Consider the following 27,091-nt stretch of genomic DNA (forward strand, 5'->3'; position numbering starts at 1 on the left):
TCATTTGAGCCGGTTCATCATAACGAGCGTACGATCCACGGTTCTTTATAAATGATCCACGGTTCAAAAAAGAGCCGCGGTTCAAAAGAGTCTTGGCTCAAAAAAGATTCGCGGTTTAAATAAGAGCCGCTCAAATGAGCCGGCTCGGCTCACTGAAATGAACCGTTTTGCCCATATCTACTCTATCCATTATATCGACGATACATTACATTTTCAGTGGCGGGATATTCGATTCAATCAAAACATTCGATGCATCCAAAACAAAAGCACCACTGAAAGGCTACACCATACAATTAGTTTAACATGTCCAATTTCACATCTCCCGAGATTGTTCTTAAGTTGTTAGACAAATATGGTACCGGTTTCCGCGAACAAAACGATGAATTTTTCACCGATGGTAATTTCTACATCAAAAAGTTCGTCAAATTAGGAGTTCTAAGCGACATCGAAAAATGCGCTCCCAAACAGCCAGAAGAAACGTGAGTTAACGTTTTATTTGTTCGAATTTATTCTCATCTAAACTTGGATTCCAGCGTAATTACCTGTAACGTTCCGGAATGCCGGTACAGCAGCAGCTCAGTGCAAGACTACGAGTGTCACTACAATTCGTTGCACAGATACTCATGCGGTGAGTGCAAAAAGACACTTCCAAATGCCCATCTGCTCGATCTTCACCTGTTGGAAACGCATGATTCCTATTTTGCCGCACAGGTTCAAACCGGGAAGCGACCAATGGTGAGTATGCGATTAGAGCTCATTGATTTTAAAATGAATATGTTTATATCAACAGTACTCGTGTTATCTCGATGGGTGTGATCACAAAAGCCGAGATCCCGCTGAGCGACGAGACCACTGCATCAAGGAACACAAGTTTCCTCACAATTTCCGGTTTGATAAACAAGTCACGCCAGCACAGAAACAGCCCAAAGTTGGCTCCTCTCCAAACTCGAAATCGGCTTCAGCCGAGATGGAGGTGGAACCCGTTGAACCCAATCAAGCTGCTGCGGCTCCGAAATGCTTCAATTTCAACTTTGGTCACTCAAAAACAAAATCGTTCAAATCCAGCAAAGCTTCGAAAAAGACAGATGTGTTCGAGAGCAATAAAATGGTTGTGGATTTACTGGAAAGCCTTCCCGAAGTGTGATAATACGAAATGTTAGATATTTGTTGAATAATTTATTGTATAATAAATACGTAAAATAAATATTATAAAATATATAAATGCTCTTGGGAAGTCGCGTAAATTATATTAGGCTTCATTGTCTAAATCCTCAGCGCTGAACTCTTCGCTGAGATAGTCTTCCCCTGGGTATTGTGTAGTGACATTCTCAATCTGTAGCCTTAAATTCGACATCTGATCCTGTTCTTGCTCTTGCGTTTGCTCTTCACTATCCACTGAAGTCGATTCCGTCGTGGTGCTCGTCGTTGTTGCAGCTGTTGTCGTAGTAGTTGTCATCGATGGTGGAAGAATCTCACAATTCCTTCCCTTGTAACCGGAAGGACACTCGCATTTGTAGAAGCCATCGTCCTTGATTAGTGAAGTGCACTTTCCTCCATTTTTACACGTGTCCGGATTCTTCTCGCAGTGGTTCAACTCTTCGTCACACAGCAAACCTCCCCAACCTGGTTTGCAGTTACATTCCCAAGGTTTACGGCAGTCTCCATTTTTGCATCCCGGATATGGATGACACTTATTGCACTCCGCGCCCATCCATCCGACCCGACAGCGACACTCTCCGGGTCTCTTGCAATAACCATGCTGACGACTGCAGTTCGTGGCACAAATCGCTACAAGACAAGATATTGCATGCAAAAGGTGTTTCAACGTTTAAAACTTACGAATACTTACGATTTTGGCACAGAATTCCGGTCCAGCCGGGAAGACATTTGCACTCCAAGGGTTTGGTGCACGTACCGTGGACGCATCCGGGCAACACCTGACAATCTCTGCAGGATGGGCCTGCCCAACCAAGACGACAGCGGCATTCACCAGGCGCTTCGCAATAACCACGCGATGGATGACAGTCTGCCCGACAGATTGCTGGAACAACAAAATATTACGTTGAGCATCACTCTCCCATAATCTTCGAATCCGCATGTGAATCTTACGTTCCGAGCAGAAGATCCCATCCCAGCCCTTGTGGCAGACGCACTCGAACGACACCTGGCAGCCTCCATGCTGGCAACCGGGCAGCGGAATACAACGGTTGCAGTTTTCCCCATAGAAACCCAGCTTACAGCGGCACTCGTTCGGTCGCTTGCAGTACCCATTCAGAGGGTCGCATCCTTTCTTGCAGATCGGGACGTCGCACAGATCACCGGTCCACCCGGGGAGGCATTTCACGTCACCGTTATCGTTGCAAACGTAGTGCGAGTATTCGTTCTGCGAGGATGGGATTTCACAGGCCTTGAAGATTGAGGAAGGAAATTTGGATCATTAGTAGCTCCAATCGATAGTATAGTATAGTATAGTAGACAGCAGGGCTCGGCAAAGTCATTTTCAACTGAAGATAGTCAGTGGACTATGAAGACATTGGCCTTCACATTCAAATGGAAATTATTTTTTTTGCTTCTTCCAGCAGTTTTTTTGTCGCAAATTGTGGATGAGCTCACGGTGGGTGAACAATGGAGTCATCCTTTAAGAGGACAGTACACTATTAACATCATATAAAATATGTGATTTCGTGATTTTGTTCAATGAAAAAATGAATTACTATGATCAATCTGATAACACAGTTTTATTAAGTATATATTATTTAACAAACAAAAAATATATTAGGCTGTCAAAAAAGTCCTGCGGTATTTTTTTTGAATTTTCATTTGTTCATAAAATTAGTTACAATCATCTGTTTTAAGTCAAATATGCGCCGTTTTGTTCGATGACTTGTTCCCAACGAGATGCCAACTTCATAATACCCATGTTATAGAAGCTCGCTTCCTTATTGGCAAAAAACTCGGATAGCCAATTTTCACAAGCCTCTTTTGTGGCTAACTTCTGACTACCTAGCTCGTTCGCCATGGACAAACACAGGTGGTAGTCACTTGGTGCAAGGTCCGGACTATACGGCGGATGCAAAAGAACCTCCCATCCGAGCTCCCGGAGCTTCTGGCGCGTCACCAAAGTGTGGCCTGGCGTTGTCCTGATGGAAGACAATGCGGCCTCTGTTTATCAAAGATGACCTCTTCTTCATGAGTGCTACCTTCAAGCGGTCCAGTTGTTGGCAGTACAGGTCCGAATTGAGCGTTTGGCCATAAGGAAGCAGCTCATAATAGATTATTCCTTGACAATCCCAACAAACACACAGCAGAACCTTCCTGGCCGTTAATGAGGGCTTGGCCACCGTCTGAGCCGCTTCAACGAGCTTCGACCACGACCGTTTGCGCTTCACGTTGTCGTAAGTGACCCACTTTTCATCGCCAGTCACCATCCGCTTCAGAAACGGGTCGATTTTGTTGCGATTCAGCAGCGATTCACATGCGTCGATACGGTCAAAGATGTTTTTTGCGTCAACGTGTGTGGCACCCATACATCGAGCTTCTTTGTGAATCCAAGCTTCTTCAAATGGTTAATAACGGTTTGATGACTTATCCCCAGCTCTTGGCCGATGCTACTATGCCGGTCTTTCTCGGCTAATTCAGCGATTTTGTCGCAATTTGCGACGACAGGCCTTCCGGAGCGTGGCGCATCTTCGACGACCTCTACACCAGAACGAAAACGTTGAAACCATCGTTGTGCGGTGGAAATGGAAACTGTATCGGGTCCATAAACTGCACAAATTTGATTGGCAGCTTGAGATGCATTTTTGCCTTTGTCATAGTAGTACTGTAAAATATGTCGGATTTTCTCTTTATTTTGCTCCATATTTGCGACACTATAACTCACGAACGACTTAACCAAATAAAACACTGTCAAGGACTACATTATAGCGCGCAAAAATACCTTTCCAACAAGCTATAGTATGACTCGATACACTGAATACAACTAGAACTACGCGCTTACAACGACACCTCGCGGAAATACCGCAGGACTTTTTTAACAGCCTAATATTAGTGTCAATTGGAATGTTCCCTGAATAGCCGCAATCGGTTTGTTGAACCCTTGCAGCCAAAACCTTGTAAGCTGGTGGGAGTTCTACGAGTTTTTCTAGTGGATAACCAATGATTTTTTTCACGTAATCTTGGATATATTTCCTGTCATCGTTTTTTATTTATTTACTATGACTTTACATCCCATTGAGATTACATCTGATTCACTACTTTTCTCCAATAAACCTGATCCATGGCTGCAGTTCTCCAACTCCAGGCTGCACCGATTCTTGCCAAATCTTGCTTCACCTAGTCCAACTACCTTGCTCGCTGGGTTCCTCTCCTTCTTGTTCCTACCGGATTCGATGCGAACACCATATTCGCAGGGCTGCTGTCCGGCATTCTTGCAACATGCCCTGCCCATCGCACTCGTCCAGTCTTGCCAACTATCTGGATTCTGGGTTCACCGTAGAGTTGCGCCAGTTCGTGGTTCATTCTCCTTCTCCATACTCCGTTTTCCTGCACACCACCGTATATTGTTCTGAACACTCGGCGTTCGAAAACACCAAGCGCTTGTGAGTCTTCATCAAGCATCGTCCATGCTTCGTGCCCATAGAGAACAACCGGTCGAATTAGGGATTTGTACATGGTACACTTCGTACGGGGTCGGAGTTTGTTGGACCTCAAAGATTTGCGGAGCCCGTAGTAGGCACGACTACCATTGACTATGCGTCTTCGAATTTCACGGCTATTGTTGTCAGTTGTTATCAACGAGCCAAGGTAGACAAATTCCTCTACCACCTCGAGCTCGTCGCCGTCGATGTTAGCATGTATTTAGTCTTAGACGCATTGATCCCAAGCCCAATCAGCCTTGCTTCGTGTTTCAGTCGGGTATACAAGTCGGCTACCGTCGCATGTGTTCTTTCGATTGTGTCCACGCCGTCAGCGAAGCAGATAAACTGACTAGACTTGTTGAAAATCGTGCCCCGTATGTTGGAGTCCACTCTCCACATAACACCTTCCAGCGCCACGTTAAAGAGCGTACAGGAGAGTCCATCGCCTTGTCGGAGACCCTTGTGAGTCTCAAGTGATTCCGACAGCACACCTGAGATCCGCACACCGTTCATCATTGCATGAATCAGTCTTGTCAGCTTTCGGGGAAAGCCGTGTTCGTCCATGATTCTCCATAGCTGTCGTCGGTCGATTGTATCATATGCGGCCTTGAAGTCAACGAAGATGTAGTGTGTAGACCATGTCGCTCGCCTCACTTTTGGAGGATCTGCCGCAGTGTAAAAATCTGGTCCGTCGTCGAGCAACCGGCATGAATCCGGCCTGATAACTTCCCGCAAATCTACTTACTATTGGTAATATACGACGGAAGAGGATCTGAGACAGAATTTTGTAGGCACCATTCAGGATTGTAATGGCACGATAGTTCCCACAATCCAGCTTGTCAACTTTTTTTATAGATGGGGCAGATTATCCCGTCCTTCCACTCCTCCAATGCAGTTCTGCAGCTCAGATCCTGACTATCAACCGACGCGTATACTCTACAAGTTTTCTCGGACCTCCCTTGAAGAGCTCCGCTCCGAGGCCATCCTTACCAGCTGCTTTGTGGTTCTTGAGCTGATTAATGGTCTCCTTAACTTCACCCATCGTCGGGGGTGGTACGTCGTCGTTGTTCACTGCACCGGTGTAGTCCTCCTCAACGCAGTCTTGGTCTCTTGTCTGTTCAGGTGTTCATCGTAGTGCTGCCTCCACCTTTCGCGATCACCTCGCGTTCGTTCGTCAAGATGTGTTCTTCTTTGTTTCAGCACATTTCGGCCCGCGGCACAAAGCCTTTGTGCGAGGTGTTTAGTTCCTTGAAGAACTTTCGCGATTCTCGAGAACGATAAAGCAGCTCCATCTCCTCACACTCTTTCTCTTCCAGGCGGCGCTTTTTTTCCCGAAAGAGATGTGTTTGGTGCCTTCGCTTCAGTCTGTATCGTTTCACGTTTTGTCGAGTCGCTCGTTGAAGCATGGCTGCGTGTGCTACATCCTTCTAGTTCAGGAGCGCTCGGCACTCGTCGTTAAACCATCCGTTCCGTTGTTCTCGTTGTTCATACCCGATGACGGTCTCTGCAGTGCTGCTAATTGCTGCTTTCAATGTGTTCCAGCATTCATCGAGGAGAGTAGCATCCAATTCGTCTACCCCCGGTAATGCAGCCTCAAGACGCTGCGAGTATATTGCAGCAACATTCGGCTCTTGCAGTCGTCGTAGGTGGTACCGTGGTGAGCGCTGGTGTCTTATGTTATTGACGACTGACAGTTTAGAACGCAGTTTGACCATTACCAGGTAGTGGTCTGAATCGATGTTAGCGCCACGATAGGTTCTGACGTCGATGATATCCGAGAAGTGCCGACCATCGATTAAAACGTGGTCAATTTGTGTTTATGTTTGCTGTGGTGATCTCCAGGTATAACGGTATAGGAGGCTGTACTCGAAGAAAGTGCTACGTATGGCCATGTTCTTGGAGGCACCGAAGTCGATAAGTCTTAGGCCGTTTTTGTAAGTTCGTTGATGGGCGCTGAACCTACATGTTACCGGTCTGAACTCCTCCTCTTGGCCGACCTGAGCGTTCAAATCACCGATGACGATCTTGATGTCGTGTTTCGGACAGCGATCATATTCACGCTCTAGCTGCGCGTAGAATTCTTCTTTATCGTCATCGGTGCTAGCTAGATGGGAGCTGTGGACGTTGATAACGCTGATATTGAAGAAGTGGCCTCGCATCCCCAATCTGTACATTCTTTCATTGATCGGCCACCAGCCAATCACCCGTTTTTGCATCTCCCCCATCACGATGAAAGCTTTACCCAGCCCGTGTATGTTGCCGCAGCTCTGGTAGATGGTATACCCACCTTGGAACGATCGCACCATCGAACCTTTCCAGCACATCTCCTGCAGCGCTACGATGTTCAAATTGCGGGCTCTCAATATTTCCCTGACATGGGGATCAGACGCTGTTTTGAGCCGCACCTCCATGGTGAACAGATGCTCGGATAGGCCCTCTTCCCTGTCAGCATACGACCAAGATCCCACCGGGGTTGGTTACCCGATCTTTTCTATGGTTACTCGTACCACAGCCGGCACCACGGGGAGGTAGGGATAGGAGATACTAGACAAGAAGCTAAGGACGACGAATGGGGTCTATTTTATGCCTGCAGATACGCGAAGTACCGATGGTACGCTTAGTCCAATCATTTACCATCCATCGTATCCTGTCATCGTACGTAGGATTTTTTCAAAATATTGATTTACGAAATGGTGAAATTTTTTGTAAAAAAATTGTGTTTGTGCCTCAAAAATCGAGACAAAAGCGTTTACCAAAATTTTATTTTTCAAAATATCAAACAAAACCTACATACGATGACAGGAAATTTAGTGGAGAGTCTGGAGCAAACTATTTCATCAAAATCGGAGGGACCGTTCCGGAGGTAGAACTCCCACCAGTTTGCAAAACTTAGTTTATAGAAAAAAGCGTTTTAAATTTTGAATCTAAAGGGTGTGTCACATCAAATTGTATCACGGAAAAAACGCTGTAGAAATTTAATTTTTAGGAATTATATCTTCAGCTTTCGCTTATAATCAGACAAGAGTGTATAGATCACGTTGGCCATGCTTCACTGTCAATTTTTCGTAAATTTGGAAAAATGTCGTCGAACGAAAAAGAGCGTCGTGAATTAATCCTGTGCACTCATTTCGAGAATCCGGAGTTGTCACATCGGGACATCGGTAAGATGCTGGGAATCGTCCAATCCTCGGTCAGCAGAGTACTAAAACGATACTTCGAGAACCTAACCTTCCGGTCGATGGTTGAAGAACGGCAAAAATGGTGAAGAACGGCAAAAATGGATGCTCCGTCAGTGAAAAAGATCACAAGCGCGTAGTTAAGCAGTTTAGACGTGATCCGAGAAGTTCGGTCCAGGATGTCGCCAATAAGCTGAATTTGTCAAGTTCATTCGTCCAGCGGACCAAGCAGCGGGAGAGCCTGCGTACATACAAGGTTCAGAAGGCTCCTAACCGCAACGAAAGGCAAAACATGGTGGGGAAGACGCGAGCCTGGAAGCTGTACACCGAAATGCTGACGAAGCCGCATTGCCTGGTAATGGACGACGAAACCTACGTCAAAGCGGACTTTCGTCAGCTGCCGGGCCTGTTGTTCTTCTCCGCAGAGGACAAATTCAGCGTTCCGGAGGAGATTCGCAAGCAGAAACTATCCAAGTTTGCCAAAAAGTACATGGTGTGGCAAGCGATCTGCTCTTGCGGAAAGCGGAGCGCCCCCTTCGTGATGACCGGCACGGTAAACGGGCAGGTTTACCTTAAGGAGTGCCTACAGAAGCGCTTACTACCACTATTGAAGCAGCTCGAGGGCCCGACCATCTTCTGGCCTGATCTCGCTTCGTGCCACTTTTCAAAGGACGTGTTGGTACGAAGCCAACGGGGTCACCTTCGTGCCAAAGGAAATGAACCCGCCCAACGCGCCGGAGCTTCGCCCAATAGAGAAATATTGGGCGATTATGAAGCAGGCCCTCCGGAAGAACCCAAAAGTTGTCAAATCGGAGGCGGACTTCAAGAGAAAATGGATTTCTGTTCAAAAAAAACTACAACCTGACGTTGTACAGAACCTTATGGACGGGGTAAAGAGGAAGGTGCGAGCATACGGGCTTGGGCTCGAAGTATGAACAAAAAGAAAATGCCAAAAGTTGTTTAATAGTTTCTATTTTACTGTCTAAAATTTTCAAAAGGATCGGTCTACTGGGCGAATTTCTACAGCGTTTTTTCCGTGATGCAATTTGATGTGACACACCCTTTACACTTCTTACGCGAAGACTTAGGTCCAATAATTGGCTTGTAACTTTGAAACGGAGCAGCGGACAAACCTGGAACAAAAACTGCAGTAAAGTATACATCATCAGTAAAGTATAAAGAGAACATTCTAGGCCAGAAATTTGTTGACGTAGGACTACGTCTTTGATTTCTATATAGGGGGTCACTCTACGAAAAATGTAACGTTTATTAAGAGTTTTCAAATACATATGACGCAGAATCGTTCTTACGATATATGTTATAATATATAGACGGCAAATTTATCCAGATTTTTTTTCGCCTGAGACATCAACAGTGGAAATAATAAAACAAGTGAGCAATTTAACAAATAAAAGAGGTATGTTTTGCGAGCGGATACGAAGGTAAATAATTTATTATGCATTCTTTCTGCCAACTTCGTTCCCATGAATGTTTCATGTAACACAAAATTGCGTGCAATAATTCTTTCTATCTAACAAATGAATAAGATGTTAAAGTAATCAAATGCAAGATTTCATGCATCACTCAAACTTTATGCAAGATTTCATCAAAGCAACGAGGAAAGTGTCACCTATACAGTGATCGTTCATTAATTAGAAGGAGGCAGCGATTATCATGCAAACACTTATTGAGATCGGCATTACATCGCATCACAAAAATGAAATATTAATATTCTTCATGACTCATATTCATAATTCTCAATTACTCAATTCCTTCTATGATAGATTGAGCAGTAGAACCAATACGACTTGAATGTGATAGTCTGCAAACGAACATTATTTCACCGAAAAAGCTACAGCTTCCGATGCTTAATAATAAGAATAAGACAAAAGACAATTGTGAGTATTTTCAACTTGTTTTTTTCGTTTCTTCCCCATAAATTTCATATTCAATGTAATCAGAAGCCAGAAGCTTATTGTCTTTCTTTGTTCGTTACAAACCGTTTGAAGGTGATGTGTACATACTACAAACGGCCCCATACAACAAACGGCCTTTTTAGAGTTGAAAAGAGTTAAACTAACAGATTTCTGAACAATGAAAAGAATTACATTTTAAATAACCAAGTGTTCTGAACAATCACAGTCCTACATCAAACTTCCGTCCGTGCCCCTAGGCTCAGACCCTTGTACTTTTTTTAATTTTTTTCTAATTTCCATAGTGTACTACGCCCTTAATGGTGTAACTGCTTTTTGCATCAGAAATCAAGTGTTCGTTAAGTTGGATTAACACTTTATGTGGACGTTAAAGTTGGATTGCCCATATACGCAAATTTTCCATACAGTGAATGAACGCATCTCCAATTAACGTCTTTACAACATGGCCTGATTCACAATGGTTCTCCAATTAACTCGGTCCTTGGCTATCTCTCACCAATTCATCCGCACCCCGTGCTTTTCAAATCCTGTTCCACTTGGTCTAATAACTCGCTGCGCTCCTCGTCGTCTCGTATCAGCCGAATTCCCAATGAACACCATTTTTGCAGGATGGTTTTCCGGCATTTTTGTAACATGCCCTGGCCAACGTATCCTACCAACTGTTAAAGTTAATGGTGTAACTGCTCTTAATGGTTAAAGTTAATGGTCAACACTCTATGGATATTAGGTTCATGCCGTCCTTCTTCATACCGTCGAAGATGGTTCTTACGACACGTCGTTCAAAGACATTTCATGCCCATAGAGGACAATCGGTATTCTGAGTGTTTCGTACAGGAAACATTTCGCGCAATAGCTATATCTTTTTGATGTCAAGTGTTCGTGGAGACCATGACAGGCACGACTCTTATGGATAATGCGTCTCTGAATCTCGCGTCTGGTATCATTGTCAGCCGTTATCATTGAGCCCATGTAGTTAAATTGGTCCACCAACGTAATCGTTTCCATCGTTCTCTTGGTTCTCTGCCTATACGCTCTTCATCGGATCAACGAATTCATAGAAGCGCTGCCTTCACTTTTCGGTCACTTTACGATCGTTTGTCAGGATACTCCCATCCTTCCTCCGACACTTTTCTGCAGACTTCCTGTGCGTGTCTTTTATTTTCGAGAGACGAGTATCGATTTTGTCTTCCTCACAACCCTTCCATGTGCAAGCGATGAGACCGGGATTTAGCACACGAACCTGGGTTCAGCTCCTTCTCTTCTCTTTCGTAAAATATTGAGATGCGCTCAAGAATATCTCGTTGCACCTAGTGATCCTCGATTTTTGAAATTGATCGTTCATCAGCTAATCGAATACTTTTCATCAGTATGTTATTCGATACGATTAATCGACCCAAATAATCGATTAGTCGTCACACTGAGAGAAATAATTAGTTAGACAAATATTTCTCATTTGCTAGAAAGCATTTTGGAATCAAAAAAAAAGGTTACCTAAACTTATAAACAAAGTTCAATTCGCGTTGACGGCATTGGGCTTCATTTACCAGTTTAGAGGAGCGTCAAAGATAATCACCTCTATTCCGGTTCACGATCTACGATTGGATAAAATGGTAAATTTTTTCGATGGGATTGTAAACTGTGCCACCATTGCTAACGGAATTGGTAATGCTTCCAAAACGATCGGACTCAAAGTACTGGAGGTACTAACGTGGAGGCAGCTCTGAAAATATTGAAGGAATCAGGGCTCAATTGACTCCGCTCAGGACTTTGACGAGGCAAAAGGATGTCAAAGCGCTATGCTAAATTAGTACTTTTAAAGAAATTGCTTTCGATTAATATGTAAAAAACGAATTTTCAAATAAAACTTCAGTTTTTCGTACCAACCCGATTGATTTGAATATAAAGAAAGAAATTTTGAGCCTCTCCATTTTGGTTATTACCTATAAAAGAAGGACAACACGCAGCTTCGATCAGATTCAGCTTTAATGGTATTCATCTTGAAAGTAAATAAAGAACATTTGTATCTCTCGACAACTTTTTGTTGGTGCTGAGTGTGTGTATTTTTCTTATAGTTTATTGGTGTTTGCTCAGTACATTTGTGGTTTGACTATGCGCTGCTGTGCAATGAATTTCTGTATTTCATCGATACATTCGTCACTGTTTGCACTCCTCTTAGAATGGTTCCAGAGTACGCAAGTCCGGCCAATGCTAGGAAAATTATAAGAAATAGTTAAGTTAGGGTGAGAAATACATGTTCAAAGTATTTGAATAACACCAAGCGATAATTTTCATTTATATTTCAGCAATTTCAACCAGCATTCTGGCATCTTATATGGAGTGAATCGCTTCACGAATGCGAATTATTTTGACGTTTGTTCCGCGTCAAGACAATGTTGCCACTTTTGCATATGTCGATTGGGTTTGAATCTTGGATGGATTTTAAAATGCACAAGTCGATCTCGTTCGGGTTACAGAATGCAACATTGTGCTAATTTCAAACCGGATCGTGAACCGAAATAAGGGTAAATGATTGATTTTCGGGATAAAACTGTAGCGGCCTTACGTTTTTTTTCTCTGGGTTTGTATCGATTAATCGACGTAAATTATTCGTTCGCTTCGATTATTCGTTGCGCAGTATTCGTTCGATTAATAATCGATTTCTGTAGGAAGTATTCGATTAATCGATTAATCGAACGATTATCGGGGATTACTAGTTGAACCTCAACATGGGCGATGCACATGTGTTGTATGCATGTATGAGAAACTCGCGCATTAATGCTCACGAGACTTTCTCGTGTACCTGCCTCAAAGTGACATTTGGTGATGTCGGAAAAAGTTATGCTTCTGGTGGTAAATTTTAATTTTCGTAATATGGCACGTAGAACAATTAGAACTGTTTCACATAAATATCGCTGCTATGGATAACTTTAGCAGCGATATTTATGTGAAAAATCAATTCATTGATTTATTGCACACAGCTCGCAATGATTGTGTGAGATACGAGGCTGAATAGGGCAAAGCACATTGTCTCTTCTACGTTCTATGCGAGATCTCAAAACGCCTAACCAAATGTCACTTTGAGGCAGTTACACGAGAAAGTCTCGCGAGCACTAATGCACGAGCATCTCTTCGTGTACACAACACATGTGCACATGTGAATCTGGACCGTTCATAATGCCAGAAACCCTCATCGACTATCTGGAAAAGGATAAAACTATTGTAGGTGTATATGATTCATCGTTATTGGATCGTTTGAAAACCGAGCAGCAAGAGAAATGCCCACGATTGGCCCACGAAATGTCCTTTTCCATCACGACAGCCCACCAGCTCACGCCTCAAAGCAAAAAGTGTTTCAACACGTTTCAAATTTCTCCTATTCTTTAGACTTGGCTCCCTCGGATTACTTTTTGTTCTCTAGTTTGAAGAGATGACTGGTAGCTCACCAAAATAATTCTTTTTAGGACTTCTAAACGTGCACCCGTGGCGGAGTGGTTAGCGTCTCAGATTATCATGCCGTGTGTTCAGGTTCGATTCCCATTCTGGCCGGGAGATTTTTCGTCAAAGAAATTTCCTCCGACTTGCACTGTGGTCACGCGTATTCTAGAGCTTGCCCCTCGGAATGCATTCAAGGCGTGTTATTTCGCTTAATAAATCTCAACTAGGTATTGTTAATGCACACGTTGAGATGGCAAAAGTTCCACAGGGAACGTTCAAGTCAATCAAGAAGAAGAAGAAAAGTGCATTCACCTAAGGATATTAATTATAATTAGAAAATCCTTCAGCTCCGAAGCTTTTTTTTCATTTGAATCAAACTTTAGTTTATGATCTAGTTTATGAATAGTTAAATTGTTGATCTACAGTGTTGAAAAACAGAGAAAAAAAAATGAGTGGGTTATATCTATGATATAACCGCAAGGTTCACGTGGAACTACCTTAGCTTAGCAATCATTCGTTTGTATTGATTAAATTCTTGATTGAATGAAACAGTTTCCAAATTCAATTGAGTTCAATATATTTGCTCTGTGAGTGAAAAAAATGAACAAATGCCGTGTAAAGTCAATTCATTTATTGTGATTGATTGTTCTTCGTTACAAGTAAATTTAATGACGGACCTTTTACGTTTGGTATGATGACTAGAACAAAATATATGTACGGAAGAATTATCAAACGTTTGATGAACCAGCCTAAGGCTGAAAATCTTTCCAATAAAGACAAAAAAAATTATCAAACGATTATTTTATTTTACATTTCCCTCTGAAGTTTACATCCCAAAAGTGTACATACTTCTTGAATCTCGAATTTGCTTGAAACTGGGAAGTTCATTCGCTTCTAGTGGCTGCACGATTTTCCCAGGTTCCTAAGTTTAGAAGATCATGTTGGGACAGACATATTCCACTCTGCACAAAGGCAAGCGAGGACAAAAGTACTCGCAGTTTGCATTTATTTGCAGAGCCGATTTCCCCAGAAACCTTGGTTTTGAAGTCTGTGTTAGGGAAACACATTTCAATCGGAACAAAAATACCCCCGATTTGTATGAATTCGCAATGCCGATTTCCCCACGCTTCATGGATTTGAAGTCTGTGTTAGGGAAACACATTCCAGTCGGAACAAAAATACCCCCGACTTGCATGAATTTGAAATACCGATTTCTCCAGGCACCTTGGTTTAGAAATCTCTATTAGAGAACACATTTCGGTAGGAACAAAAGCTCGCCCTACTTTCGTGTGTTCTTTTTCTTCTTTTTGGCTTCAAGAGGGTTTAAACTTTTCAGTTCACTCGCCTCTAGGCTCTTTCGTGTGTTTGCAATGCCGATTTCACTGCTTGGTTTTAAAGTCTGTGTTAGGGAACATTTTTCGATGAGAACAAAAGTCCCCCTACTTTCAAGTATTTGCAATGCCGATTTCCCCAAGGCTGCTTGGTTTTGATGGCTGTGTTAGGGAAACCGTAAATCGGGCCAATCAAAACGATGCAGTTAGGGCGTTTAGATAACGCCTAATATTTTACAGTTATTCAATTGTTTATCTAATGAAAAACAACATTTTGTTAGTTGCGATAGATGCGTAGAAATATTCCCTATCAAGTGATGCAAACATCTCTCCTATCCAGTACGAAATGTTCGAGCTATAAGCATTCGAAATCTTTCATTTTTTCCTGCATGTTCTGTGTTTAGGTTTTCATTTTACCCTCCATATATTCCGGTTAGACGTAGTCCCACGTCAAAACATAAACAAACATTGAATAACCTCATATGGCTTCGTGGAAAGCAATGATGGTTTACATCAAAAGAAAGCGAAAATCAACAACAATACCTGTTATGTATGATCATAAACATACACCTGTAGCACTAATCGTTATCGATACAAGGAAAAGAAAATCGTAAAAGCGAAAGAGAAATGAATGTTGGTGACAGCGTCGAACAATTAAAATTCATAGTGTCGCGCCGTTGCTTCGAATAACAATCGGATACGAAAATACTCACAATTGTTAAAATAAAGAATCCAGAAGCGCTAAACTTTCTGTTGAGTCATATGGTGTAAAAAAAATAGACCTTTTCAACCGTTGATTGTGAAATAAATAAAAAGAACAAATATAAAGTATTGAAAATTAGCAGCCTTCCGAGACAGTTCAACAAACGAAGGAGACCCAGATAGATATGGACAGGGAAGCTAACAGTACTTTCGGTAGTTAGTCTCCGTCAGCATCACTCTCGCATACACGCTTCTCGTTCCGAGATTCACTCTGGCCTGGCATTTATCCGGCATTCAAGACGAGTTATCGATCCTAAACGCGTCCACCAGTGTTCTGCTTTTTTTTTATTGCCCTTAAAGTCTGAACCTTCCTCCTCATGGTCCTACTTATTTATTCCAGAGTAGTGGATGATGGGAAGGAACATAACGGTTTCCGTATTTTCTCGTATCATTAGCTCTAGTTTCTTGCGTCTATATTTAAGTCACTTTAGTTCATGGGTGGGAGAATAATCATTTGCTTTCAGCGCATCTCTTTCCGGGTCACAGGTAAAATTACTATCCCCGGCAGGTTTCTCTCGAATCACAGCGGTAGTCAAACTAGGCCGGCAATTATTGCCGGCGCGCACTTGGGAAGCTTAACCTTGCGCAAGTGATAATTTCAATAACCGCACAATGAAGATAGAGAAAATGCAAGACTTTCTTCCAACCTGTTTCTTCCATTTTGGTACGTATCGCACAGCCTCCGCTGTAGGCCACAGGAATTCGCTAAACGCCACAACAAGAATGATTTGATAGAAGCAGTTATTGCTCATTATCACACCACATCGAACAAGGAAACGCGCCGACGAAAATTTAAAATCTCCAACTTTTGTAACTGTAAATCACAAGCGATCGCGCCTTAACCAAAAAAATACCGCGTATGATACCGACGAAACCTGAAGCAAGACTGATCGGCCAAGGCCAGGTCGGGCTGGTGATGAGTCCCCCGAGCAATTTTATGCTCTTCAAATTTCACTTATGACAAATAATGTTGATCGATATTAGCTTTTCTCCTGCTGTGTTTCTTTCTCTTGCTACGCGAGCGTGCGAGCACATCATGTTTTGGATGCGTTGCGCTTCGATCTGCAGCAGCGGATCTGGAGAAAGAGCATGAGCATCTTACCGTTACATGGGGAGTCGCTAAAATGAGTGGCTTACACAACATTTTAGACCAATTCAGACCATAAGCCTCGACAGCTAATATATCAATTTAATACTAATATTTACCTTAATCAATATTTTGAATCTCACACGATCAACATTCCTATCAATATTTTTGAGCAGTACTTGTGTCAATACAGAGTAGGTTTCAGCACCTACCATTGAAAAACAAAAACAGGAAGTGGGTTATATCTATGGTATAACCGCAAGGGTGACGTAGGACTATCGTTGATTTAGAGATCATTTGTTTGAAGTTGAATCTGAATTCATTCTGAATGAATGAATATTTGGAGAACTTCGAAAACGAGAGCGTTACGTTGGAGGCACAAGGTTTTATGCATCCAATATTGGATACGGAAATATCCTACTGATGGGGAAGAATAATCTTCAGAAGCTATCCTGTTAATTGCGATTGATTGAAAAATCACAAAACCAAATGTATTTGGTCACAGTGTTACATGGATAGAAAACATTAAAATAAACTCTTTCACATGAATTAAATTTTAAATTCCCAGAGGAACTGGCAGATTATTTTCAGTAACGATTAGATATTTCCACATTTTCCTCGATACTGGAAGCCCACCAGTGGTTAATGCTAACTCGATAACCATCTGTTAATAGCACTTGATTGAAACATATTTGGTCACAGTGTTACATGGATAGAAAACATTCAAATAAACTCTTTCACATGAATGTATTTTTAAATTCCTAGAGGAACTGGCAGATTATTTTCCGGATCTTTCTCGATGCTGAACGGCATCCAAACGGAAAGAATTCCGTTCGTGTATGTATGTGTGCAGCGGCTGCTTCGATGGTCACCTTCTCTTCTCCTGAAGGTTCGGCTTCTCTGTGCTCTCTCACAGTTTCAAACAAACTGCTTGCGTTTCAGGGCAGATCTCGATCCTTCGCCGTCCAGCGCCCTCAGCAACGATGTTGTCTTATCGATATCCTCACGAAAAATGAATGCGTCTCACCACCAGAATATCGCTTAAGTATGCTTTTTGTGCGTGATTGAATCGAGAGAAGGCGTGGTTTACGATGGCAATTTGGAAGGCAAACTAGAGGGGAATGAACTCTCTGAGCTCGGAACTTTCGGCGACTGAGCAATAATCGATTGCGGGCGCATACAATATTGGATACGGAAATATCCTACTGATGGAAAAGAATTATTTTCAGAAGTTATCCTGTTAATTGCGATTATTGAAAATTGAAATGATTGAAAAATCACAAAACCAAATGTATTTGATCACAGTGTTACATGGATAGAAAACATTCAAATAAACTCTTTCACATGAATGTATTTTTAAATTCCCAGAGGAACTGGCAGATTATTTTCCGGATCTTTCTCGATGCTGAATGGCATCCAAACGGAAAGAATTCCGCGCGTGTATGTGTGTGTGTGTAGCGGCTGCTTCGAGATCTTCCCGGGGAACCGTTTGTGGCATCACTCTCCTCCTGATGGATTCCCTTCTGGCCTAAGGTGCACAAACAGACTCTTGGTGACACCGTTCATCCGCGCTTTCATGATAAATGAAGAGTTTCACCACAACAGCGACAACATGCTCCAATCGCTTTTCAATTAGAACTGAGTGGATTTCCAAGCGGCGCTCGCTTATATACCGATTGGTGATTTCAATAGCCTGTTTTGAAAGCAATTAAAGACTATTGAAACAAGTTTTTGGATCAAAAAGTAACAAGTATATAACGCGTAGACATTTTATCTTTCGAATGAAGTGTTTATCATACCATTTCGTTCAGTTGTTTAGGAGCTATTAACGCTCAAAATCTCGGTCTCCGGCGTAACGCTTTCGTTTTCGAAACTTTGATTTTACACCCCGGTATAGAAATGAAAGACGTAGTCCTACGTCAAAAGTAACAAGCATATAACGCGTAGACATTTTATCTTTCGAATGAAGTGTTTATCATATCATTTCGTTCAGTTGTTTGGGAGCTATTAACGTTCAAAATCTCGTTCTCTGGCGTAACGCTTTTGTTTTCGAAACTTTGAACTTACACCCCGGTATAGAAATGAAAGACGTAGTTCTACGTCAAAATATTAAAACTTTCAAAACTTGAAGCTTTGAAACCTTTGAAACGTTTGAAACACGCTCATTGTCCCATTGCACTGATTGCGCTAGACCCCAAGCAGGGGCAGCACTGCGCCCTTTAGCCGCTCATTTCGATACATTTGACAGTTTGCGCATTTGCGTTCTCGCCGCTGGATAAAGGGCGAAGACAAAACAACAACAAATCGCCTTCTGAGATTTACAGCAGAAAATTAACAAGTGTTTCACGGCGAGTTCCACGGTCCCGTGTACGGGAGAATTTTGATTCTACTGAATGACAATTCGCACCCCGCTTTGAGCATCGCCATAGAGTTGGTTCCATCCGTGTTAGGGTAGCAGAGAGCAGCTAGTACCGCGCCTGTCGGCAAGCCTGGTTGAAATGGCTAACGATCGTGAAATTCTGCGTGAGATCTGGGAGGGCAAAATTCCGGTCCACTTCCAGCTCTCGTCAGACGAGACGGACGTCGAGCCGGAGGAGTTCTTTCTCTTGATACCAAGACTCAGCTACTTTCCACTAGTCACTGATAAGGTGAGATTGGTCAGATAGCGAGCAAACGTTTATTGGTGATTCTTTTGTTCATTTTATTAGGTTCGAAAGCATTTTCTCCGATTCCTATCGAACGAGCTGCAGGATGGGGAGATGTGGTTGGATAGCAACGGGACTCCGCTCAAGTGGCACTATCCTATCGGTATGAGTCATCCATCGTGTTTTGGAACTTTTTTTTCCTCTTTGTTATATTGTGGGTGTGCATCTTCATTCATTTCAGGGGTGCTGTTCGATCTTCTAGTCAGCAGCGATGCCATTCTTCCCTGGCACATCACAGTCCATTTCTCTAAATTCCCAGAGGAGATTTTATTTAGATGCCCAAACAAGTATATTTCTCGCCCTTTAATTGGATGTAATAATATAAATATGTTTTCTCGTCAGGGATATTGTTGAAGCACATTTCATGTCTAGTCTGAAGGAAGCCGATGTGCTGAAGCACCGTGGTCAGGTGGTATCCGCAATGCAGAAGAAGGATCACAATCAGTTATGGCTAGGCTTAGTTAATGGTACTGGTCATAAGTGCACTTTCACTGAACTTTCGATAATTCTTTCATTGAATTATTGCAGATAAGTTTGATCAATTTTGGGCTGTCAATCGCAGACTAATGGAACCTATTCCAGACCAGGATGGTTTCAAGCACATTCCAATAAGATGTTACGCAGAGGTAAGTAGCTACTATCATCCTATAACAGTACAATAATAAATAATGCATGAAAGAACTGTCGGTCGATTAAAATGAAGGATTATGCAATTGATCGAGTTCGTCTAGAAGAGATTTATTATTGAACATTTTGTTATAAATGTCTATGTCAACGGATAAATCCGCATGTTGAGAAAATTAATAAACTAGCCTGTGAAGACATTTGATTTTCTGAAGACATTTTTTAAAGACATTATGAAATATGTGAAGACATTTCAGTATGAACGAACGTGGGTTTTTGAGAGATATTATTTCCATGAAATTATAACTATTGGCCGAAAGTATCATCAAAAGAAGTAGGGCTCTCAGTGTCATTCGGTTTCTTTTTTTATCAGTGTCACTTGTTTACTTTTGTTCTTAGCAATCAACGGAAACTTTTGTCTCGGGGTCATTCACTTGCTTTTTTTCGAACACAAGCAGATAGAATGAATTCAACAACAAAGCGACTTTCACTTCAAATTCTGGAGAACTCCAAGCGGTCTGAATACGTATTGTCTCTAGAAGACATTCGTTCATTTGCGTTCGAGAATTCGAATGATTGTGACATTGTATTTCTGTTATTTTAGGCCTATACTATATAATAGATCAACCTAGACCTTTCGAACGACCACTTCACAAATCACAGTTCCGTTTTTTCTGGAAGAACTGGGGATATATTCCCTCAATCAACGGTTTATCAAACCAATTATCATTTATAAACGCTTAAATTTACAGTTGCGCAATATATTATTTGTTCACATTTATTGGAGTGAACTTAAAAACCTTCAAACCTCAAGCGCTATATAACAATACGAATTAAAATAAACTTTGAATAAGCTATCAAACTTTGTTCAAAAGTAACTTATGAATTTTAGTTTCCTCCGATATGGTGGTGAAGATATTTGAAGACATTTTTTCGAACCATTTGAAGACATTTGAAAAATCACCTGGCATCCCTGCTCAGGAATCCTCATTCCAAGGATTGCAGTATCGTTTTATATCGTTTGTCACTCATTGGAGAAACGGTACAAAAATCTAATTTGATTGCATACCATTAGGCGAATTCATAACTTGGAACTGAAACAACTGAAGCATGATGTTCTTATTGCAGCTGTCGTTAACACCAAGGCGCCTAGAAGTATATACTAAGGTGGGCCAACTTGCTAAAACCACTCTTCAGCCATCTTGGAAGTCTACTGTGTTTTGTTTGTAAACAAAACACAATACGCTATTGCCGAAGCTCGCTCGTGATCAGTCTGTCTCTTTCACGCTACAAGCAAATAATTCCCCTTCTACTTTCTTCCGTGCTGTTTTCATATACCGCTCCCCTAACCAACTTAGTGACGAAACGGCCTCACCTAGTACCATAGACCCGTCTTGGTTAACACAATACTAAAACTCTTCCGCCATCATTGGGAGAATTTTCAGAGGACGCGCTCCATTCCATATTTCGGCCAACACTTTTCCAGCGTATTGGAGACATGGTTTAGTTCCAAATCCCTATCGAACGTTCTGCATTGAACTTTCCACCCGTTCCAGCAACCAGGATGTATCTGCGATGACAAGTATACAGTGTCGACGTCTGGTGGCGGTATTTGAGTTTGGGCTTCAAACTTTTCTCTATCAGATTAGAAGACCCGAAGGCAGATTAAAATTGCTAAAATTCGAAAAAAAATATTTCTCTGTTGTTATGTAACTACTTGGAGCACGTAGCGCAGACTCTAACTTCATCTATTTTTTATATAAATTTTTCACTCAAACTCATCGTTATGGGCCCTATTCCAGAAAACGTGACGAGCAAATCGTCTCGTCTCGTCTCGGCCTCAGTCACTGTCCTATTCCTATCCTATTCCAGTACACGAGATTCATTGAAATGTTTTATTCACTCTTAGGGCATCCATATACTAATACACAGCGGGCCTGATCACGAACGTCGCTTCACGGTGAAAACGGAGTGAATTGTATACAACGTTATTACGGCTGCCACCGTGTGTGTAGAATCCGGAAGAGTTCATCCGTCGTGACAACTTTGATGAACTCGGTGTTATTATGAATACCACTATACTGTCACGTCACGGGGAAAAACAAGTATACAGTGATAGACATTCGTTTAGCCGCACTTGAAAAAAAACTTGAAACACTTACGAAACAACCAGGAGTGTTATTTTTATCGGGATACTTATTTGCTGTAGTGGAAGTATATTTAAGTCAATTTTATTGAAAGGACGTGCGTCACAATCACACACACACACACACACACACAAGGCGGCATTGGTGGATATAAACATTCAAACGTCGTTTTTTCCCGAGACATACGTTTAGCCGCAGGGCATAAAAATCGAGTTTTCGCATAATCACCAAGCCTGTATCTGTGTTTTTTGAAAAAATACTTGGGAATGTTCAATTTACAAGATAAATAAGATGTGCAACGTAAGAAGTTGGTCAGATTAGTGATTTACGTAGAATTTGAAGGAATGGCGAAAGGTATTTTATTGACGGAAGAGGGGCGAAAAATAATTAAGATATTCAGTGAACAAAATTTTTCTAATCGCTCGATCGTAACAAAAATTGGTCAATCTGAGAAAGTGGTACGGAATTTCTTTAAATAGTGCCAGAAATATCGGATATATCGACCAACAAATGGGAACACCAAAGTTACTTTGCGTCTTAAAGGTCGAATAAGACACGAAGCAACCAGGAAACGATGTCCTGCTCATACATTATGAGAGAATCGGTTGTTCCAGTAACGAAGAGGCATATTGCGCACATCTTGAATGAATCATCAAACATCATGTGGAAGAAACCTCAAGGGAAGCCGAAAGTGATCGCCACCCATAAGCAGAACCATCTTATTTTCGCCCGGCAATACATGGAATGGAAACTAGAATGGATAAATGTTGTATTTTCCGGCGAAAAAAGTTCAATTTGGATGGTCCGGACTGTTACAGTTGTTATTGGTACAATTTAAGTCAACGGCATGTCGTGAGATCGAAGCGAAATTTTGGGGGCGGAAATTTGACAGTGTGGGGAGCCGTTTCCTATCACAGCAAGCTTCTCATTTGTTTCATTTGCACCCGAATGAACTCCGAAAAGTATCTTCAATTACTGGAGGGCGTTTTGATTGGCCATATTGAGAATAACGCTACTGAAGATGTCGTTTTTTCAGCAGGATAATGCATAGATCCACGTTTCCAAGCAATAGAAGGCATGGTTTGCCGAGAAGGACATTCCGCTTCTTGAATGACCTGCTTGCAGTCGATTGCAATCCCATAGAGAACCTATGGAGAATCTTGGCCGAGATGGTCTATGCAAAAGGGTGACAATTTGACAACATTTCCAGTCTCAAGGCAGTAATTCAGAAGTGTTGAGCTATAATCAATATGGCAACACTTTAAAAGCTGTCTGACTCGATGCCAAACCGAGTTTTCAAAGTGATCCGAAATGGAGGTGAACATACTAAATATTAGTTACCGATTGGACTCGAAATTTGCCGCACAAAATTTCTTTTATTGAAATTTTAGGTTGCGGCTGAACGAATGTCCACCCTGATTCCACATATTTGAATTACTTAGAAAACAAAAAGTGAATTTATACTTTTTTTAGAATGAATTCGATGAAAATAAACAATAATAGTCTTCTATGAACAAAACTGTACTAAGAATTGACTTATTTTAAAAAATACTGAGGAAAAATAGGGTGCGGCTAAATGAATGTACCACTGTATTTGTCACTTGTGTTTTAGATGGTGAAAGCTAGTCACGCGGAATGGAGTAAGTTGATTTTCGGATTTATTTAACTTTTTTCGCTAACATTTTGAATCTTGTTTTGCTTTTTAAGAAAGAAAAGATAAACAAACAGCAAATTAACCCGCTTGGTGGCATTTTGAGAACGACATCCTGACGTATCTAGAGGACGTAAATTTGTTTATTGGGATTCGATAAATGCGCTATGGGATGTAAAAATGAATTTCTGTCTGTCTGTCTGGTTCTTATGGACTCGGAAATTACTGAACCGATCGACGTGAAAATTGGTATGTACAGGTTTTTGGGGCCGGGGAAGGTTTTCATGATAGATTAAGACCACTCCCCCCTCTCTAAGGGGGGCTGCCATACAAATGAAAAACAAATTTCTGCATAACTCGAAAGCTAATCAAGCAAATGGAACCAAATTTGACATGTGAAGATTTTAGAGGGCACGAAACGTTTCTATGGTGAATAGACACTCCTCCGTCCTCTCTAAGGGGAGAAGAGAGGAGGGGTCTGTCTTAATTCTATCATATTTTCTGTTTCAAACATTTATTCCATGTAACGGAGAAACATGTTATTTGCAAGTGGTTGAAAAATCTTGAACGAGAATTGTGTCTGAAAATAATCTGATATTATAATGATGAGTTTTGGTAGAAGGACTAGGAATTTTATAGTTAAAGGTAATTTTAAAGGTGGATGAGAAGATCAATCAATGAATAATTCTGCGATTGGACCCATGAACAGCACTTAGTAAGAAAACGTGAATGTTTGAAGGTATTAATAACAAAAAACAAATTTTGGGCGGGACGAAATGTGCCGGGTCAGCTAGTTGAGGATTAAAAATGTAGCTCTCGTAGACCGATTGAAACATGGAGAAAGGTCTAATTTCGATTGTCCTGAAGGGTACATGGTAGCAACCAAGTATTCCTCCTCATCTTTGAACCAGCGTTTGATTCAGCAAATTAACGCACCAAGTAAATGAGTCATGGGATGAGTCCGAATAGTTGGCATTGAAATACCTAATCATCGAGGTATAATCGCAAACTTGTCATTCTAAAATATACGTTCATTTAAATGGAATACTATCTCATTCTTCTTCTTCTTGGATGGCACTAACGTTCCCAGTGGAACTTTTGCCTTCTCAACATAGGTATTACTTGCGTCATTTTTGGTTATTAGTACCTAATTGAGATTTCTATGCTGGATAACACGCCTTGAATGTATTCTGGAGTGGCAAGCTCTAGAATACGCGTGATCACAGTGCAAGTCGGAAGAAATTTTTTTGACGAAAAATCCCCCGGCCGGAACGGGAATCGAACCCTAACCCCCGGCATGATAGTGTGGGACGCTAACCACTCGACCACGGGAGCACCTATAACTCGGCCACGGGAGCACTATCTCATACACGTATTAATTTTGCCTACCTACCTTGCTTTTGCCTTGCCTACGTTCAGACGCCCGAAATTATGTAACTGACATGTCTCTTATAAACTGGAATGAACTCTTTCACTTCACGGAGTGTTTTTTACACGCAACTGTATTTTACATTTCCCTTTGAAATCATTGCATTATCTCATGTTTACGTAGTTCCGCGAAAGTTCATTCACCTCTAGTATCTGAAATGATGATTTTCCAGGCTTCTCAGTACAAAGCGAGTACAAAAGTACTCAACACCAAAAATTACCCGACTTGCATGTAGAGACGTCGGTTAATCGTTCGATTAATTCCAATAATCGAATATCTGAAATTATAATCGATTAATTTTGTATCGAATAATTTTAAATCAAAATATAAATACATCGAATAATTGTCACTGTAATCGCGATTAATTAAAGAAGGAATCTTTCTCAAGGTACATGCATTTTTAGGTGAAGAATTAAGCTATATATTTTTTATATCCAACATTTTTTTATCCAACCATTCAACATCGACAACCCGATAGCCCACGCGACCAAAATGTCAACGTGATACGTGATTACTTCAAGAAATAAATATTCGTTCGATTAATCGAATATTGAAAGACAATTATTCGAATGAAACGAATATTGAAAAATGTCCCAAAGAATAATCGATAATCGAATAAATGAAAAAAATAGACATCACTACTTGCATGTATATTTGCAAAGCGGATTCCGAAGTCCGTGTTAGGGAAACACAGCTCATTGGGGAAAAATACCTCCGACTTGCATGTTTTGACGAAGCGGATTCCCCCGGGTACATTGATTTTGAATTCCGTGTTAGGGAAACACAGCTCGGTGGGAACAAAAATACCTCCAACTTGCATATTTATTTGCAAAACGGATTTCCACCGGTAAATCGATTTAGAAGTCTGTGTTGGGGAAACCATAAATAGGGCCAATCAAAACTTGGCAGTTAGGGTGTTTAGATAACGCTTGACATTTTACAGTTGTTCAATTGTTCATCTCATGAAAAATTACATTTTATTCATTGTGATAGACGCGCAGAAATATTTCCTATCACTTTACAAACATCTTTTCAATCTGTTAAGAAATCGGCAGAACATATGTATGGGAAAAAGGAAGTTCTTCCAGTTTCAAGTTTTCAGTTTCCGTTTCATTCTTCCAGTTTCAACGGTTTTTTAAACCGTTTAGAGATTAGCGAATTGTAATGTATAGCATATCAAACAAATCTTAGAGAATTTCCGATTCGATTGGTATGCAAATCATGAGAATTCGTTCACAGGGAAGATAGGCATTAACGTTAACTTTATTTCATAAAAACGTGACCTGTTTTCTGATTTGGCACCCTTCCTGAAAGACGTAGTTCTACGTCAAAAATAATGAATGGAAATTTACTTTTCTGTATCGAATATGTATTCTATGCTTACTGCGAGGATATTTGATTTTGAGAAGACATTTTGAAGATATTGGGCCTGGTCACGAACGTTACTTCACGGTGAAAACGAATTGAATTGTATACAACGTTATTACGGCTGCCACCGTGTGTGTAGAATCCGGAAGAGTTCATCCGTCGTGACAACTTTGATGAACTCGGTGTTATTATGAATACCACGATACTGTCATGTCACGGAGAAAATCAAACATATTTGTCACTTATGTTTAGGTGGTGAAAGCTAGTCACGCGGAATGGAGTAAGTTTAATTTCGTATTTATTTAGCTTTTTTGCTAACATTTTGTATCTTGTCTTGCTTTTGAGGAAAGAAAAGATAAACAAACAGCAATTTATCTGTCTGGTTGCATTTTTGGATCGAAATTCTGACGTTTCCAAAGGACATAAATTTGTTTATTTGTATTCGGTAAATGCGCTATGGCATGTAATTAAGGACTAAAAACAGGAAGTGGGTTATATCTATGGTATATCCGCAAGGGTGACGTAGGACTATCGTTGATTTAGAGATCATTTGTTTGAAGTTGAATCTAAATCCATTCTGAATGAATGAATAAATGAATATTTGGGAGACTTCGAAAATGAGAGCGTTACGTTGGAGGCACAAGGTTTTATGCATTCAATATAGGATACGAAAAACCTTGTTCTGAAGAATAATCTTCAGAAGCTAACCTGCTAACTGTACTTGATTGACAAATCACAAACCCAAATGTATTATATGGATATTTTATGGATAGAAAACATTAAAATAAACTCTTTCGCTTGA

The 27,091-nt window shown here is 41.2% G+C and overlaps 3 protein-coding genes across 3 annotated transcripts in view; 2 read left to right on the top strand and 1 right to left on the bottom strand.

Moving 5' to 3' along the window:
- The first annotated feature begins 255 nt into the window (after nt 1-255).
- LOC129770730 (protein lethal(2)k10201) lies at nt 256-1,222 on the top strand. Its single transcript, XM_055773751.1, has 3 exons — nt 256-479; nt 534-735; nt 791-1,222. Exons 1-3 carry the CDS (start codon nt 304-306, stop codon nt 1,142-1,144), a joined length of 732 nt encoding a protein of 243 aa, XP_055629726.1. The 5' UTR covers nt 256-303; the 3' UTR covers nt 1,145-1,222.
- On the bottom strand, nt 1,164-16,167 carry LOC129770729 (delta-like protein 1). Its single transcript, XM_055773750.1, has 4 exons — nt 15,926-16,167; nt 2,110-2,407; nt 1,850-2,041; nt 1,164-1,788 (listed from the first exon to the last, which is right to left on the bottom strand). Exons 1-4 carry the CDS (start codon nt 16,028-16,030, stop codon nt 1,250-1,252), a joined length of 1,134 nt encoding a protein of 377 aa, XP_055629725.1. The 5' UTR covers nt 16,031-16,167; the 3' UTR covers nt 1,164-1,249.
- Nucleotides 16,168-18,639: 2,472 nt separating this feature from the next.
- LOC129768594 (autophagy protein 5) overlaps nt 18,640-27,091 on the top strand; it is an 84,682-nt gene continuing 76,230 nt past the window's right edge. Inside the window, exons 1-5 of the mRNA XM_055770340.1 lie at nt 18,640-19,013; nt 19,074-19,173; nt 19,252-19,357; nt 19,413-19,537; nt 19,599-19,696. Of these exons, the coding sequence (XP_055626315.1) occupies nt 18,864-19,013; nt 19,074-19,173; nt 19,252-19,357; nt 19,413-19,537; nt 19,599-19,696 (579 nt within the window). The 5' untranslated portion in view covers nt 18,640-18,863. The remainder of the gene's footprint in view (nt 19,014-19,073; nt 19,174-19,251; nt 19,358-19,412; nt 19,538-19,598; nt 19,697-27,091) is intronic.

Source organism: Toxorhynchites rutilus, chromosome 2 (genome assembly GCF_029784135.1).
Source record: "Toxorhynchites rutilus septentrionalis strain SRP chromosome 2, ASM2978413v1, whole genome shotgun sequence".
Taxonomy (NCBI): Eukaryota; Metazoa; Arthropoda; class Insecta; order Diptera; family Culicidae; genus Toxorhynchites; species Toxorhynchites rutilus.